At 44.8% G+C, this 14,687-nt stretch overlaps 1 protein-coding gene across 1 annotated transcript in view; it reads right to left on the reverse strand.

Annotated features, from left to right (window-relative positions):
- The window catches only part of GPC4 (glypican 4), a 68,205-nt gene that overhangs the window by 14,345 nt on the left and 39,173 nt on the right, over positions 1–14,687 (reverse strand). Inside the window, exon 3 of the mRNA XM_074834699.1 lies at positions 8,431–8,822. Within this exon, the coding sequence (XP_074690800.1) occupies positions 8,431–8,822 (392 nt within the window). The remainder of the gene's footprint in view (positions 1–8,430; positions 8,823–14,687) is intronic.

Raw genomic sequence — 14,687 nt, forward strand, 5'->3', positions numbered from 1 at the left:
GCAGAGAAGATGACAGGACTGAATGGAGATGAATGTATGTGAGGAAGACCACACGTATGTCAAGGACCTTACTGTTGCAAAGCCCATCTCAGCACGTGGACTATGGAGAAACTGAACATGATCTTCTGGTACAAAAAACTAGTTGGCAGCAGATGAAACTAGAAGGCAACAGATTTTAATAAAAACAAACCAGAAAACAAAAAGCCCCACTACATAATCAGACTGGCTTTGCTAGTAGCAGCAGCAGATTTTTAAACCCTCTTTTCTTATAAAAAGAGGTGACAGATAAAAATCCATTGTGTTTCTGACAACTCCAGAAAGACCAGGCTTCTCTTCAGTAGGCAAGGAAACTGGTTAGAAAGACAGAAGGACGATTTTCTGCAGTTGATGGAGCCCAGTGCTGGATTTTGGCTGGACAGCAATGTTAATTCAGACATCACTTTACCCCTCTTTTGTCATCTTTACCCCTCTTTTGTCTGCAAAGAGCCTGTTTGGCTGAGCAAAAGGAGGCTCAATGTAAAAAGCTGTTTGCGGTAGCAGGGGAAATCAGATTCAGACGCTTCAGAGAATATATACATATATATATTTTTATATATATTTGGAAGGCGCAGCGGGAGCAGGAGCCCCAGCAGAAAGCTCCCTATTGGGACAGCGTGGCTTTAAAGCAGAGCTAGTTCAAACACTGGGAAGAGCTCAAGCAACAGAAACCAGCTAAATCAGATGATTTATAGTCGGAAAACTGAAAACAGACAAATGTAAAGGTATCATCTGCCATCCAGATGGTGCGGTCCTTTCATAACAAAAAAGTTGCGGGGCAGGGGAAGAGGGAACGAAATAACATCTCGCACCCAGAGACAGAGCTCTGAAAGATGCCCCAGTTTAGTGGTTTAGTTGTTTCTCTGATAAAAATCCCTTCCTATGTCACTTGGTGGTAGGTGTCAAGACCTCCATGCCTAGTCCTCAGGCTTATCAGCAAATGCCGGCCATCCTAGCACTGCTGGCCCTCAAAGAAGTGCTCTGCATCCCCCTTGGGAAGAAAATTAGGAAAATGTTGACAGCACCAGCCAGGTGCTAGAGGCATTTGAAGTAGGACAAGAAGTAGGAGACTTCCCCAATCCTATCATGGAAAGCCGCAGCTTTATGAAAGGGATTGCATGGCAACATGTTGCAAAAAATCACCCACACAGCAGTGACCCAGGAGGCACCTTCCCATCTTAGGTTCCTGGCTTGCCTCACGAGCGCCGAGTGGCTGCAATCCTGCAGCATCCCCCTGCTTTGATATTTCATAGGGCTTGATCTTTATGAATTCCAGCAGATGCAGGGGAAACTGAAGCCGCTTTCCCACGTTCCACAGCGGACAACATGGGATGGTCACTCGGATTAGGTCATTTGAACCAAGACCCAGGATGATTTTAAAAGCAAACGGAGTTTTGCTTCCCTTCCCACAAAGATTTGTGGCTCTAAGCCGTACACAGAGCTGAGCAGAGGGTGATGGCAGAGGGGGTGATGAAAAGACAAACCCAAGCCTGCAGTGACTGCCGAACCGAGTCCTAACTAGTGATGGACATAACCCACAGGGACATTCTTAAGTTTGCAGTACAGTTGCAGGTGAAGAGGAAGACAAAGGGGAAATTAATCACTCCAGATCTGGCATTTTATGGTGTCAGAAAGCATCAGGAAGGCACAAGCAGAGATGACCTCTAAGAGAGAGTTTTGGGGAACATTATGAGCAATTACACCTCCTTACAACAGTGATAAATACTTAACTGCTGCATATCGCTGCAACGAGAACCTTAACCCTGGCAAGGGGCCCGTACCCGGTCCAGACCAACTCTGGATCTGTCAGTGGGATGTGCCATATGTTGTACTGGCAATTCTTCACAAGCTTTTAATGTTCGCTCTGCCACGCCAGGTGCAAGCTCTTAAAACACCATTGTATGTAACAGTAAACCCAGATATGCTTTGTTCTGGGGTTGTGTTTATCTTGGAAAGCAACTCAAGTTCATTCAAGCTCTACTCTAGAATGACCCTCAAAACCAAATAATCTCCTCTCTAATAAAGCAGAGTCCCAAAGAAAGCTTTATTTGCTGAAGAGGATTTACTCTGGTAGATTTGAGCCCAGGTAGTAGTACGCTGTAGTGCACATACCCTGTAAAAGCTTCTAATAGAAGTAAATGCACTCCAACCCCTCTCTTTTATCTTGTGAAATTTATTTCCTTTCCATGGCGTTCCACGCCACTGCAGCAATCCATCACCCTGCGGTTTCATCATGTAAATTACAATTTGTCCATATCTATATGCTTTGTCAAACGTGAAGATTAAAAGCTGCTAACAGATGTGTTTTGGCACCAATCTTCACATTCGTATCAAACTTGCTCCTTAAAAATATAGATTTACACACAATCCACAAAAACTAAGTGAAAAGCAAACAATTCTGGGCTTAACTCAAGTGTTTCGTATAATATTTGTTGAGATACACCCCCAACTTACATTGACTGGTGAAGGTACAATCACGTTCTTGTAAAAATTACATGCTCTTGGTATAATAAAATCTAGTTTTTGTTGGTACCTTGTCACACCCATCCCATTTCAGACTCACATAAGAAATGGTTTGCCTTACGTCCTTAGCCTTTCTCAACTCATTGGCAGCTGCATCTGGATACACACGTTTGGTAGAAACTTCAAGAAGTACACACCTATCAAGCGAAATGCCTTGTTAACAGCCTACCACAAAGCCACCAAAACTCAAGATAAACCAATCCATGCAAGCAGATAAAGTTCAGAGAAGCAACTGGTTTCTTTTTCCCCTCCTTCCTGAGGCAAGGAATAGCTGAGGAAGGATGACAGAGCTCCAACCATGGATGGGTCCTGCAGGGAGCTCTCACCAGCTGCCAGACAGCCAGAGCCACATTTTATTCTCTCACTCTACCCTCAAGTTAACATTAAGAATGTTAATAACAACATTTAAAATCCTGTCAGCTTTAATAGCTATTTATAATAACACTGATAACTCAGGCTTTATTTTCCAAGCTTGCACAACAACAGCGTTGCCATGCCAGCAGCACAGCCACCAGAAAACATAAAAATCGAATGATTTGAAAATAAATGTAGTGAAGTTACTTTTGATTTATACTCTACCTTCTTTTAAAAAAAACCTGAATTAGGGCAATACTGGATAAGGAAGGCTGAAGGAGTAACTTAGTGACACAGAAAGATGGTTTCATGACTTCAAAAACTAACTCCAAAGCTGACTGAAGGACTGTGGGATGCTCCAGGTGAGCAGCCAGTTTAGATAAGTGAAGAGTCATTGATTTTTGGGTCCAACACAACCTTACTTGCATCATTTTTTCCTTCCCTCAGTGTTGTGCAAGAGCATCATCTTGGCACATGCCGGTCCAGACGTTCCGCTCACTGTGAAGCGGAAGATCACACGGGCAGCTCTTGGTTTGCTTCTCCACCCCAAAAATTCCAATGAAAGTGTTTTGGAATTAATTACGCATTTAACCAATTTTGCTGGCCTGGTGCTAGCACATGAATAATTTAGAAAGCATCCGGTTCAACCACAGATTTGGGCCTCCGAGGTCTTGCACAAGGGAGCACATTTAGGAGCAATACTTGGGAAACGCACGGCTCCATGCCTCGTCAGTATTCACTACCCGTGGCAGTGTCTGCTGCAGCTTTATCTTGTGTGAGGAAAAGTTCAAGAGTACATTTACGCTCAATTCCCTACTTGGAGCTTGCTTTCCCAGCCCCCTAGATGTGACACTGCCTGAGAAGAACAGCAGAGCTCCTGAGAATCACACCCTCAGTCACTCAACCTGCTCAGTCTTAACATTAATGTGTTAAAAGGGGAGCACCATGTGCTTATCTTCCCTGCTGGCACCCCCAGAACACACGGGGCAGAGGGGACCTCAACCAAGTGACACCAGGGTCAGCATCTCCTGCTCTTGGTGTCCTCAGGACCAATGCGCATTTCAAACAAAGCTTGTTTTCCAAAGCACCTGCCTCTCCCCGACCCAGAGACATAGCAGATAATTAGGAGTGTTCTGTTTGCTATAATGAGCAGAACAGCAAGAACATTTACCTTGGCAGCTACACCCAAAAACTTCCTTAAGTTATCCCTCACATTGTTTTCAAAACTACCAGCAGAACCACGGCATAGGGGGAGGCAAAGAAAGAAAAAGGAAAAAACCCCATGGGACTGAAACACTCCTGGATGATGCCATCAGCTCCAAACCCACAGCTGCATCCATGCATGCTCTCAGCACATTAAATCCGCGATGATTGCTGCTTGAGCATGCTTTGAAGGCTATGCCTAGCACAGACCCTCAAATGGCAGAAGCTGAGGCAGATGCAGCCACATTCTTGGCAGGTCTTCTCAGGGTCATCTTTGATGTGGAGAAGTGCTTGGTATTGTTTTCTGCATTGATGTTTGCCCTTGGCATGTGGAAGGCAGTGTCCTTGTGCATGGCAACCCCTAGATCTGACCCCATGGCTTGCAACTTGCTGCCTGGACAGCACTGCTTCTTGAGAGATCCCTCTGCAACACTAAAAGGGCTCCTTGGTTCTTCTGGCTGGTCCTCAGTTGCCCATGAAGCAGCAGCATCTGGCCCCCGTCTCCTCTCAATATATGTAAGCAACACATTTCATTTCTGTCACTTCCCTGGGCGGATTTGCTCTTGCCTGAAGGCTGCCCAGCTTCCTTGGATACAGGAACATGAACTTCTTCCTGAAGAAGCATTAAGGTCACATTCCCCTTAAGTCAAACCAAGAGCAAAGACTGCACGAAGGAAGATTGGACCTCTACTCTCTGACTAAAGTTTTAGATCCTCAAATGGTAATTACAAGGGGCACATATCTGTGGAGAGACGGTGATGGAAACGCAGGGATTTGGTGTCATGTGATTATACGCTTTGTCCTTCATGCCCCTCCACTGCTGACCTCCAGCCAGACCTCCCCTCCCAGCCCTTGGGTCAAGCAGGCTCCTCCCAACCCTACAAAATGCTGTCAGGAGGCTCAGTCCTTGACTTCACCTTTTTCTTCCCCCACAACGGGGACCTCCATCCTATACTGGTCTCTGACCGTGCACTCAACAAGCCCCTGAACGTTTTGCCCTCAAAGGTGTCATGACCCTCAAATGGCTGCAGGTTTAATTGCATGTAAACTAATTAAGGGAACATCTCTGCAGCTTGAGAACTGCCCAGTTGCAGGTTCTCATCCTTTTTCAGTCACCCTGGGCTCTGGCTTGTATTTGCTCCCTTTTTCCACCCCTGGCTGGAGCAGGAAATGTCACTGCTGGCAGCAATTTAACCTGGCTGATTTTAACGCTTGTCCAGGGCTAAGCAGCAAGTGATTAGGGGATGGGCAGATTTCCGTCTCCCGAAGGCGGGGGCAGGAAGGTCAGAGAGAAAGCACCAGGCGTCAGCAGATGACAGAGGGAAGTGCTGGAGGCCCCCAGCCCCTGACAGCCCACCTCAGATGCAGGACACATCTCTAGCAGGCAGAAACGGTATTCTGGGTTTTCTTCTTGGATCTGCTGTTCAGGATGGATCTTGAGAATTTTGTACTTTTTGGGTCCAAAGGAGGGAATTTGAGGGGTGAAGACTTGGGCATCAAAACTGTGGTTTTTAGACACAGTTTGAAAAAAGTCTGTGCTTTCTCTCAAAACCATACAGCTTTCTCTCCATTGTGTGTTTGGGCAGCAGCACACAGCTTCTGATCCATCCAAGGCTGAATTAATTTTCTAGCATTCTGGCTCTGAAATCAAGCATACTTGCAGCTTTTCAATATTCTCTCTTTTTTTCCCCTTTACTCCCAAACTCATGCAAGAACAATACCTTTCTAAATGGATCTCCCTAGTGAAGATGTAAAAATATATAGGATCATTAAAAAGCCATCAAGGCCATTCTACTGTAAAGTGCTCTTTGCTCTCCTGATAGCACCCTGGGAAAGTAAAAAGCAGCTGGATCTTGCAGTAGTTTGTATTTCTCCTCCTGAGGATTTTCAATTAAAGATTTTTAACTTGCTTGTTACAAAACGCATTAAAAGTAAACCTAAGTTGCATTACTTTGGACATTTTTTCATAAAGAAGAATAGAAGATTTATCCCTCAAGTTAATCCCTGGTATAAGCAGTCATCCCACTACAAGTCCTGAGTAAAAATAGTAAGGAAGAAAAGTCAATAGAGTCATTATATAGAGCTCAGCAAAGCTGGGCTAATCTATATGTAATGTGGGAAGCCCCAAAACACAACCACAGAGCAGCAGGCATAAAAACATCAGCTTTTAAACTTGCGTATAGAATTTCCCATTGTGTCTTCTAGAAATGTGATGTTAGATTTCCACTGAATGAGATTAAAACACTACAGAAAAGATTACTATGCCTTCCAACTGCTGCAGCTAAAGCTTAGGTATTCAGCAGCAGGGACTTTTGCTACCACTTTGAAAAGTCAATCTGTTGCAGGATTTCCAGTGCAATTTGCAAAACCAAAGCGGAAGGTGCAGTAACTGTGATCGTCCACAGCACATGAGCTATTTTTGCAGCTGAGTGGGTCTCTGGGTAACCTTCCACACTCGAGCAATTAATTCTAGAGTTGAAGGCAACTCTACACTCTAGGATCTTCAAAAGGGAAAGAGGAATCACAACGCCACCTCGGGTTCACGACTCTGATTCGTAACAGATGCGGGGACCATAGCCCTCATGGTCCCGTGTCAAGGCTGGAGACGTTTTGATGAATTCTGAGCAGATGGAGCATAAACACGATCTCTCATCCATGCACGTTTACTGCCTATCAAGTGATTGCACATTCCTGAAAATCGTACTGGGGCTTAGCGGACAGACCTCCCACCCGAGTACTTCATCTGCACTCTCCAGCAGTGAAAAACCCATTCCCTGACCATGGTATCTGCCCCACAGCTGGAAACAAGAGCCACCAAATTTGAAACCCCAACCAAGAGGTCGGCAGGCTTGGCCAGTGACCTGGCACGGAGAAACAATGCTTGATCTCATCCAGCACCCACCTCCTTCCCATGGCATCCCTGAGGATGGAGGATTTGTGGTCTTGTAAGAGGGACCCCACATATCACCCATGGAGCACCCACCCTCAACCTCAATGAGCAGCACGCAGACACACCTCACACAAGAGTCGTAACTATTAAATGGGGACTCAAGGTGTCCAAGGACCTTAAACCTGCCACTGCTAACTTACAACTTGGTCCTGGAGCCTGGATATATTAGTATGGCAACTCTTTCCTTGCTAATATTCTCTGCCCTATTGCACACATGCAGGCTTACTGCAGGCTCTTTTTCTCATTTCTCTTAAAGAAAAATTAACACAGAAGCAGATATTTTTTTTTCTTTCCAGAGAGACAGTATTTTAATATTATCCCTGTAAATCAAAGCAATTTGAATTATCATCTCACTTAACAATGCTGCTTGTGCTGCCTTCAGAATTGCATTCTGCTTCTAAGAGTACCTGAACAGCTATTCTTTTCTGGTTTACTACCTCTTTCTTTTTTTTTTCCTCCCCTCCTTTCCTAGCACTTCGGGTGATTCAAACTACTGCCTGCCCTTTCAGCCTGGTATTTTATTAGTCCGTAACCAGGTAGAGAGGAAGTAAACCTCTCTCTGTCCGATTAAATGATTATACTAAATCTTCTATAGCCCACAGGAAATGAGCTGAGTTTGTTAAAAGGAAATCGCTAATATTTGTTATCTTACACAATCACTTTAAGGGGATTATTAACTACACCTGTTCCCTATACAACTCAGGCTAAAATTAAAGACAAATCTCACGTCAAAAGAAAAGTCACCCCAGTTAAACCACTCTGAAGTGGTTTATAAGAAGAGAGAGTTAAACATTTAAGTGACCAACACATCACATCTGTTTGATCCTCCAAAAAAGTGACTTTACCATACAAGTCTAAGGTCTAACTCATGCTGCATGTGTGGCACTAAGTACAACTGGCTCCTGCCCTGCGCATACGGCTCTGGCTTACTGTTATCATAAAAGTACTGTTTGCTCACGCTAACAGCCTCTCCCTGTGCCTAGAAGCAAGGAGCAAATCATCATCTGCTCCATAATAGATGCCTATAGCATCCATGACTCACTGTAATTTGAAGATAGGTCATTACACAAGCAAACATGGTTATTTCCAATGCAGAAGGTATTTAATTTCCTGCTCGTTTTTCTTCCTGACAGGAGGACAGCATCAACCTGGGGAACATCCCTGCTGCTGGGCTGCAGCACTGGATGGTGGTGTCTCCAGAACATGACTCTACCACACAACAACACAACCTACATAGATGAAGTTTGGTCCCACCTGTGCTCAACTACCACCAACACCTTTAGGTACCTAGTGAGGACAACAGGGAAAGATGCTACCCATCACAGGTCCATGGGACACGGGAATAATCATGAGACGGAACTCACCGCGGACACTTTGCTCACGACGTCCCTTGCAACAGCGAGGCCCTGCGCAAAGGTGCGGGCGGCCACGAACGCTCGCGTCACCTGTAGCTTGAGCTTCCGCGGCACATCCCCGAAGGGCTTCAGCTGCTCGGTGTACTTGCTGACGCACTCAAGGTACTCGTCTGTGAAGTGGTACTGGGGGTTAACCAGCCGGAACATGCGCTCCAGCAAGCGTGCCCAGAACTCGTTGAGCATCTCCTCCAGGTTGACGTTACCACCCACGTAGTACCGCTTCAGCTCCACAAAGAGGTCCTTGAACAGCTCTGAGTTCTGCATATACAAACGGCCATAGGTCCGCACAAACATGTCATTCAGTGACTTCTCAGCGTTTTCAAGAAGTTCTTTGAAGAACTCTAGAAAAGAGGAAGATAAGATACGGTAAACATGGGCACTGGGTTGTGTGTTCGCACACTTCTACAACCACTGTCATTGCTTAACTGGAAAATTCAGCACAATGAGACCATCACCCAAATGAAATGGAAGGTTAAAGGACTCCCTAAAAATTTTCAAACAATTTCTATATCTCAAAATTTTTCATTATTCTTCATAAACCAATCTTCCCAACCTCTCTCCAGATCAGAAGACTTGCATGGGTGAAATCTCTTCTGATGCAAATCTGAATACCATGACAAACGTCAGCAAAATGGAAAAGAAAAAAAGAATTAAAAAACCCAAACCAACAAAAGCACTAGTTTCTTATGTTACCACTCAACCATCTTAAGTCCTTTCAAAGCACAAGACTATCAGAAAGTAAAAAGAAAAACATGTGGGTTTTTTGTTAAACAGATGTTTTGCACAAATGGGTCTTTCTTTTCAGTTCTTGTCAATTCATTCTCTGAAATGATCATAAACTAAACTAGCCTCAAAAAACACAAATTTTAATATATTTTAAAAGTAAACCCAAAAATCCACCTGGGGGCTCTTTCTCCCATCTTGCAACTTTGTCAGCTCTCAGGACAGGGCCTGTCTCTACTTAATTGCTCCTGATTGGCTTCAGACATTTGTGGCAGTATCAAAGAAAAAATTATAAATAAATAAATTAAAAAAAATCAAACCACAATTAAACCAGAATTTCTCAAAATTCAAGGGCTAATCACATGGCACAAGAATGACAAGAAATTTTTCAGATGACAAAGGATGGAGGGGAGGACCCTTGGGTTTCATCACTTTTTAGAAGTAAATCCCCACTTCGGTTCACCCTCTGAGAGCACCAGACAGCCCAGTGCTGGAGAACAGCCACTGCCAAAGTGCCATCGCCACATACATCTCCGAAGCTGACAAGAAGCTGACCTGATGATGTCTGGCATGTTGGATTCATCTGCTAGGTCAGTTTAAAGAATATCTCCCACCAACACAGTGCCACCAAAGCCTTGGGACATGGGTCTAAGCAAAGACTACCCTACCACAAAGCCTCTGCCTTGGAGATTTGGTGTAGACAAGTTAAAATAAAAAATAGGGGAGGGGTCCATTAAGCCAAATGTATTTGGGCCATTTTGGAACAAAACTCCACGCTACGTGGCCTTAGGAAGGAACTAAAGAGAGCAAAGGTAAGTGCCACCGGGACAAACCACCACGTGCCGGTGGTGCTCATGCCGGGCTGCTGCCCATTTGCTCCAACCCCGCGGAGGACACCAGCACCCCGGGGAGCGGGCGCAGCCTCTCCACCGCCACGCACAGCACAGGCGAGGAAGCGTATTATTTTATGCATGCCACCAGCAATTGAGGATTCTGACCTCTGCTTTTCTGTGACTCATATTCAATAAATATTTTTTAATAAAACATGCCTCTGTGGGTTTTTTTAATCCTCAAAGGAGTAATGTTTAGAGCCAGAAGTTGTTAGAAGGAAGGGGGGGAAATATTTTGGCCCAGTGTGAATTTAAACCTTGTTAAAATGTATTAAAAGTATGCTGAAGTTCAGATTTTCGTCTTCAAAGTGCTCCAGTACAAACAAAGCCTAACACAGAAAACATTTTCTGGAAAAACTGAAACATTCTTCGAGTTCCTGACGAACAAAGTCATGGGGCTCAGTGCCTGACATGGCTGTATATAATGCAGCCTCTTAGGAGCACAAGAGAAATGATCCAGGGAAGAAGAGATTGATTTCAAACACCCAACACGTCCTCTGTCCAATATCAGCAGGAACCTCCACTTTCGTTCCCATGACTGGCATTTCCTCTCCAGGAAGATTTTTTTCTGTTGAGTTTATACTATAGAGATTAGCTTGGTGTATATTAATTTCTAATTCACTTAATCATTTTGAAGGCTCACTTCCTTCCTTTGCTCAGACCTTTTAGTACCACTAAATAAGTTGTTTATTTAAATACTTTTGTGCCAGGCACAAGAGCTGGCAGATGCATCAGCAAACTCTTCAAAAAGAATAAGATTTTGAAATTATATCGATGGGAAATCTCTTACACGGTCCCAACCATCAGTCTAAAGGACCCCAAAGCAATGTTTTAAGCCAGGAAAGTTATCTCAAGTAATACATCCATATTACCATAACCAATTTATTCTCCTGCCCAAACTCATTTCACTGGTTGCACTCCAAAGTGGAAGTTGAATAAATTGTATCCAGGTTTTAAAGCACTTAATCTCTTAGCAATTTTTCATGTGGGCTAGAACCAGGTATGTTCATTAATTATCCTGGAAAAAAAAAAAAAGGCAATCTAATTAGCAGCAAATACCTGTGCACCTGCAGTTTTCCAGCCAGAAGCTTTCCTTGCCCAAAATAAAGATAAATAAAGGAAATGAAAACTTTCCACCAAAACCAGCCACTTCTAAAACCCCAACAAAACACTGCCGAAGGAGGCACCACAGACGCACAATAAGCTGTTGTCTCTGGCTTGAGCACCAGTCAGCATTTCCATAGGCAGAAAACACCCGTTCTCAAGTGCCACTTTCCAAATAAGAAGGGGAAGAGGACAGAGGAGGCTGCATGTCCACAGCAGAGTCGGCACCCACCCTCCCACCCAGCTAAGCTTCCCCAGCAGCACGCACCTGCATCACCAAACCGCGCTGGATGGGATGTCCTGGTGACTGGCGCCAGGGGCTCGGCCCACGGGTGGTCCCGCTGGCACCTCGAGGCTCCTGGAGCGGGGACAAGGGTGGGAAGGTGGGGACGAGGGATGCCGAGCACAGCAGCAGGGATGCCACCCCATGCCAGCAAGCAGGGATGGACGCAGCAGCGGGACGTGCATGGCAACATCCTCCTCCATGCAATGCACAGCACACTTAACCTGGTCAGCAGCAAGGACTAAATTTTATATATGTGTATATATATATACACACATACAGAACTCTAGCTGTTGGCATACTATAAGTCTGCATCCTCAGATTCTGTCTCCCCACCAAGAAATCAGCTAGGCCACAGGAAGGAATATTGAGATGTCCTCTGTGCAAACCACGGGCACAGACATCTGCAACGAAGAGAAGAAAGCCTAAAAGCCCTTTTTTTGACTTAAACGCTAATCTGACTAGTAACTCCCTGCATCTAATTAGATATTAATTCTCCCCTTCACAGAAACAAGCTGATTAGCAAACACCAACGTAACCCAGCATTAACCTTGCCACCACAAGAAGAAAAATGGCAGGTCCCTCTCTTACGTCTTGACTGTTTGCTGGGTAAAATAAATGACCACCTTTCATTTGTATTAGAAGTTGACTTGTTCTCAAACAAAGCAAACACACAAAGGCCTCGGTTGCTTATTTTACAGCACTGTAAAAGCACGTTTTACAGCTGTGTTGCAAGCAATCTGTACTCATTAAATTATCACTCTGACAAGCTTCCTGTGAAAAGCTGTCAAATGCAAACACTTTTCACAGACGACAAATCATACTTTGCCGGTGCTCTCTGAGACGCTGCTATCTGGAGGGATGGCAGGCTCTTTTTTCCCTCCAGTTATCTTGTTTAAACTCCCAGAACAAGGTCTGGCCCCTCTGTCGACAAACAGGCATAGGCACACACACAGCCAGGAAGGACTTCACAAACTGTCCCAGGGGAGAAGTATGGGGCTTGAAGGTCTCCCTGGTTCTCCTAGCTAAGAGCAGAGCGTGAAGAGATGTCCGGGTTACACAGAGAGGACAAACCACAGACAAGGTGTTGGGCTAACATGGCTCAGCCAGCTCTGGTCCAACCTGATACAGGAGCAAGTCCACATTTTACTGCTCAACCCATCTCAGCAAAGCCCTGCTGATGCAAAGTCATCGTGTTGCTTGGGGTGATGCTCAGGAGGACAAATGTGGGGGTGAGGGTACCAGCGTTGCTGTTCACAGAGCACAGCTGAGCTGCCCAGTGGGACCAGAGGCACAAAATCCTTCCTAATGCCAAGGAGAAAGTTTAAAGTTTGTCTGTATTGCAAAATAAATCCCGTGGACGCTACAGACTTTGATGCTCAAAAGAAGATGACATTTCCAATGCAATTAACTTTTAGAGATAGAAAAGGCAGTAATCTGCAGTCAGGCAATCTACAGCTCTGGGCTCTGTTTATTCTTTCAACATATTTGAATTTCAGGGTAGAATTTCAATGCCCAACACTCGAGAAAAGCCTAGAGATGTCATGATACTGCAAGAAAGACTGGATATGCCATATCTGGTATTTCTTCAATAAGAGTCCAGAGAAAAAAAAAAAAAAAATCTGCTTTTGAACAAACCCTTCCATAAAAGAGCACAGTGGGAAACAACCACAGTTACTTGGCAATTTCCTTTTTTGCAGGTAATAAGATGTATTACCTGTTTGCAGCTTGAGGGCAGACCAGCCCTGCCAGTAACCCAGCAGAGGAGAGCACTGCACCTCCCCAAGGTGCTTCCACATGACATCAGTTTCCACTGCCAGAATAATTCCGAACAACCTTTCTTCCACATTATGGATACATGAGCTACTTGAAGAAACACAATCACTCCACCCACTGCGAGGCACACACAGGGCAAATCCCACCTCCAGACAACACATCCACTTCCCTGGATTTTTGTACCCAACATTTTTTTTCATCTTGGATTCACAGGTCTCATCTGAAGATATAATTTTTTAAAGTAAGAAGGGATGCAACATTTTCCTATTCATCATGCTAACATTGTCAGATATATTAAGAGTGGGATTTTCATACAAAAGGGCTTTTGATGAGGAAAGCCTACTGCTGTAGGACACACTCCTACCTAAATCAAAGGCATCACCTGGAAATTAGATGAACACATCAAAGGGGCATGTTCCCCTTCACCCACAGGCAGGTTTGGCATTTCCCTATGAACGCTGGCGACAAAGGAAGAAGCAGCAGAACTGCCACCACTGGCACCGGCTGCCCCTCTGCAGGAGCGAAGCACTGGTGTCCTCTGCCCCTCCAGCCATGTCCCAGGCAGGGAGCCCTCGGGGCTGAACCAACAGCTGACCACCGTAGGAGTGGAAAGTTTTGCCTTGACTTTCCTGAGCACATTTATTTCAGAGAATAATTTCACAAATGACACTCCACTTGCTCCTTTTCCAGCAACTGCAAAGAGTCAAACCATAAGCGATCCAGGGCTCAGCACCAAAAAACCCCACATATTATAGAGCAGAGGAAACCTTAACTAGAGTGCAAAAAAGGCAGAGTCTTGTCCCAGAGCTCAGCAAAGCTGTTGAGCCAACATGCTCTCTACAGATGCCCGTCTGTTGGCCATGTTCAGGTGTGCTGGTGTCCTTCCAAAAGGAGACCAGGGCTACCACGCACCTTTCTGCTCCCAAAAGCTGCCGGACATGCTACATTTCCCATGCAAGATGTTTGCTTAGATTAGAGCTGTGTTTTCAACTGGCCTTATTCTGTTTGAGGTTTCCAAATTAACTATGCAAACAGATAGCAGGTAGACATGCAATTACTCAACACACCTTAAAAACCAAATAAAACTAGGCTCAAGCATGCAGAGGGAACATGCTGAATTTTTATGGGCACAATTAGTTTCAGATAATTTGCTACCCAGCTTTTCAGGTATACTCTTAATATGTTGTCCAGATTATGATTAATTAAGGACCATCTGTCTTACCGAAACCTTTAATTTTCTTGTCTGTATAGACAATTATGCTTTCTAGTGTGTACAGGAGAACACTGCCACAAAGACATTAATTATATCTTCTCATAAAATGGTTTACTCATAAAATGTCCACAACAGCAAGATGGATTCCCAGACGAACACTCTTGCCCGAGCTGCGGCCCCAAAGGCTGCGCCGTGGAGGGGCCAGCACCGGCACCGT

Source organism: Strix aluco, chromosome 10 (assembly GCF_031877795.1).
Source record: "Strix aluco isolate bStrAlu1 chromosome 10, bStrAlu1.hap1, whole genome shotgun sequence".
NCBI classification, from domain to species: Eukaryota; Metazoa; Chordata; class Aves; order Strigiformes; family Strigidae; genus Strix; species Strix aluco.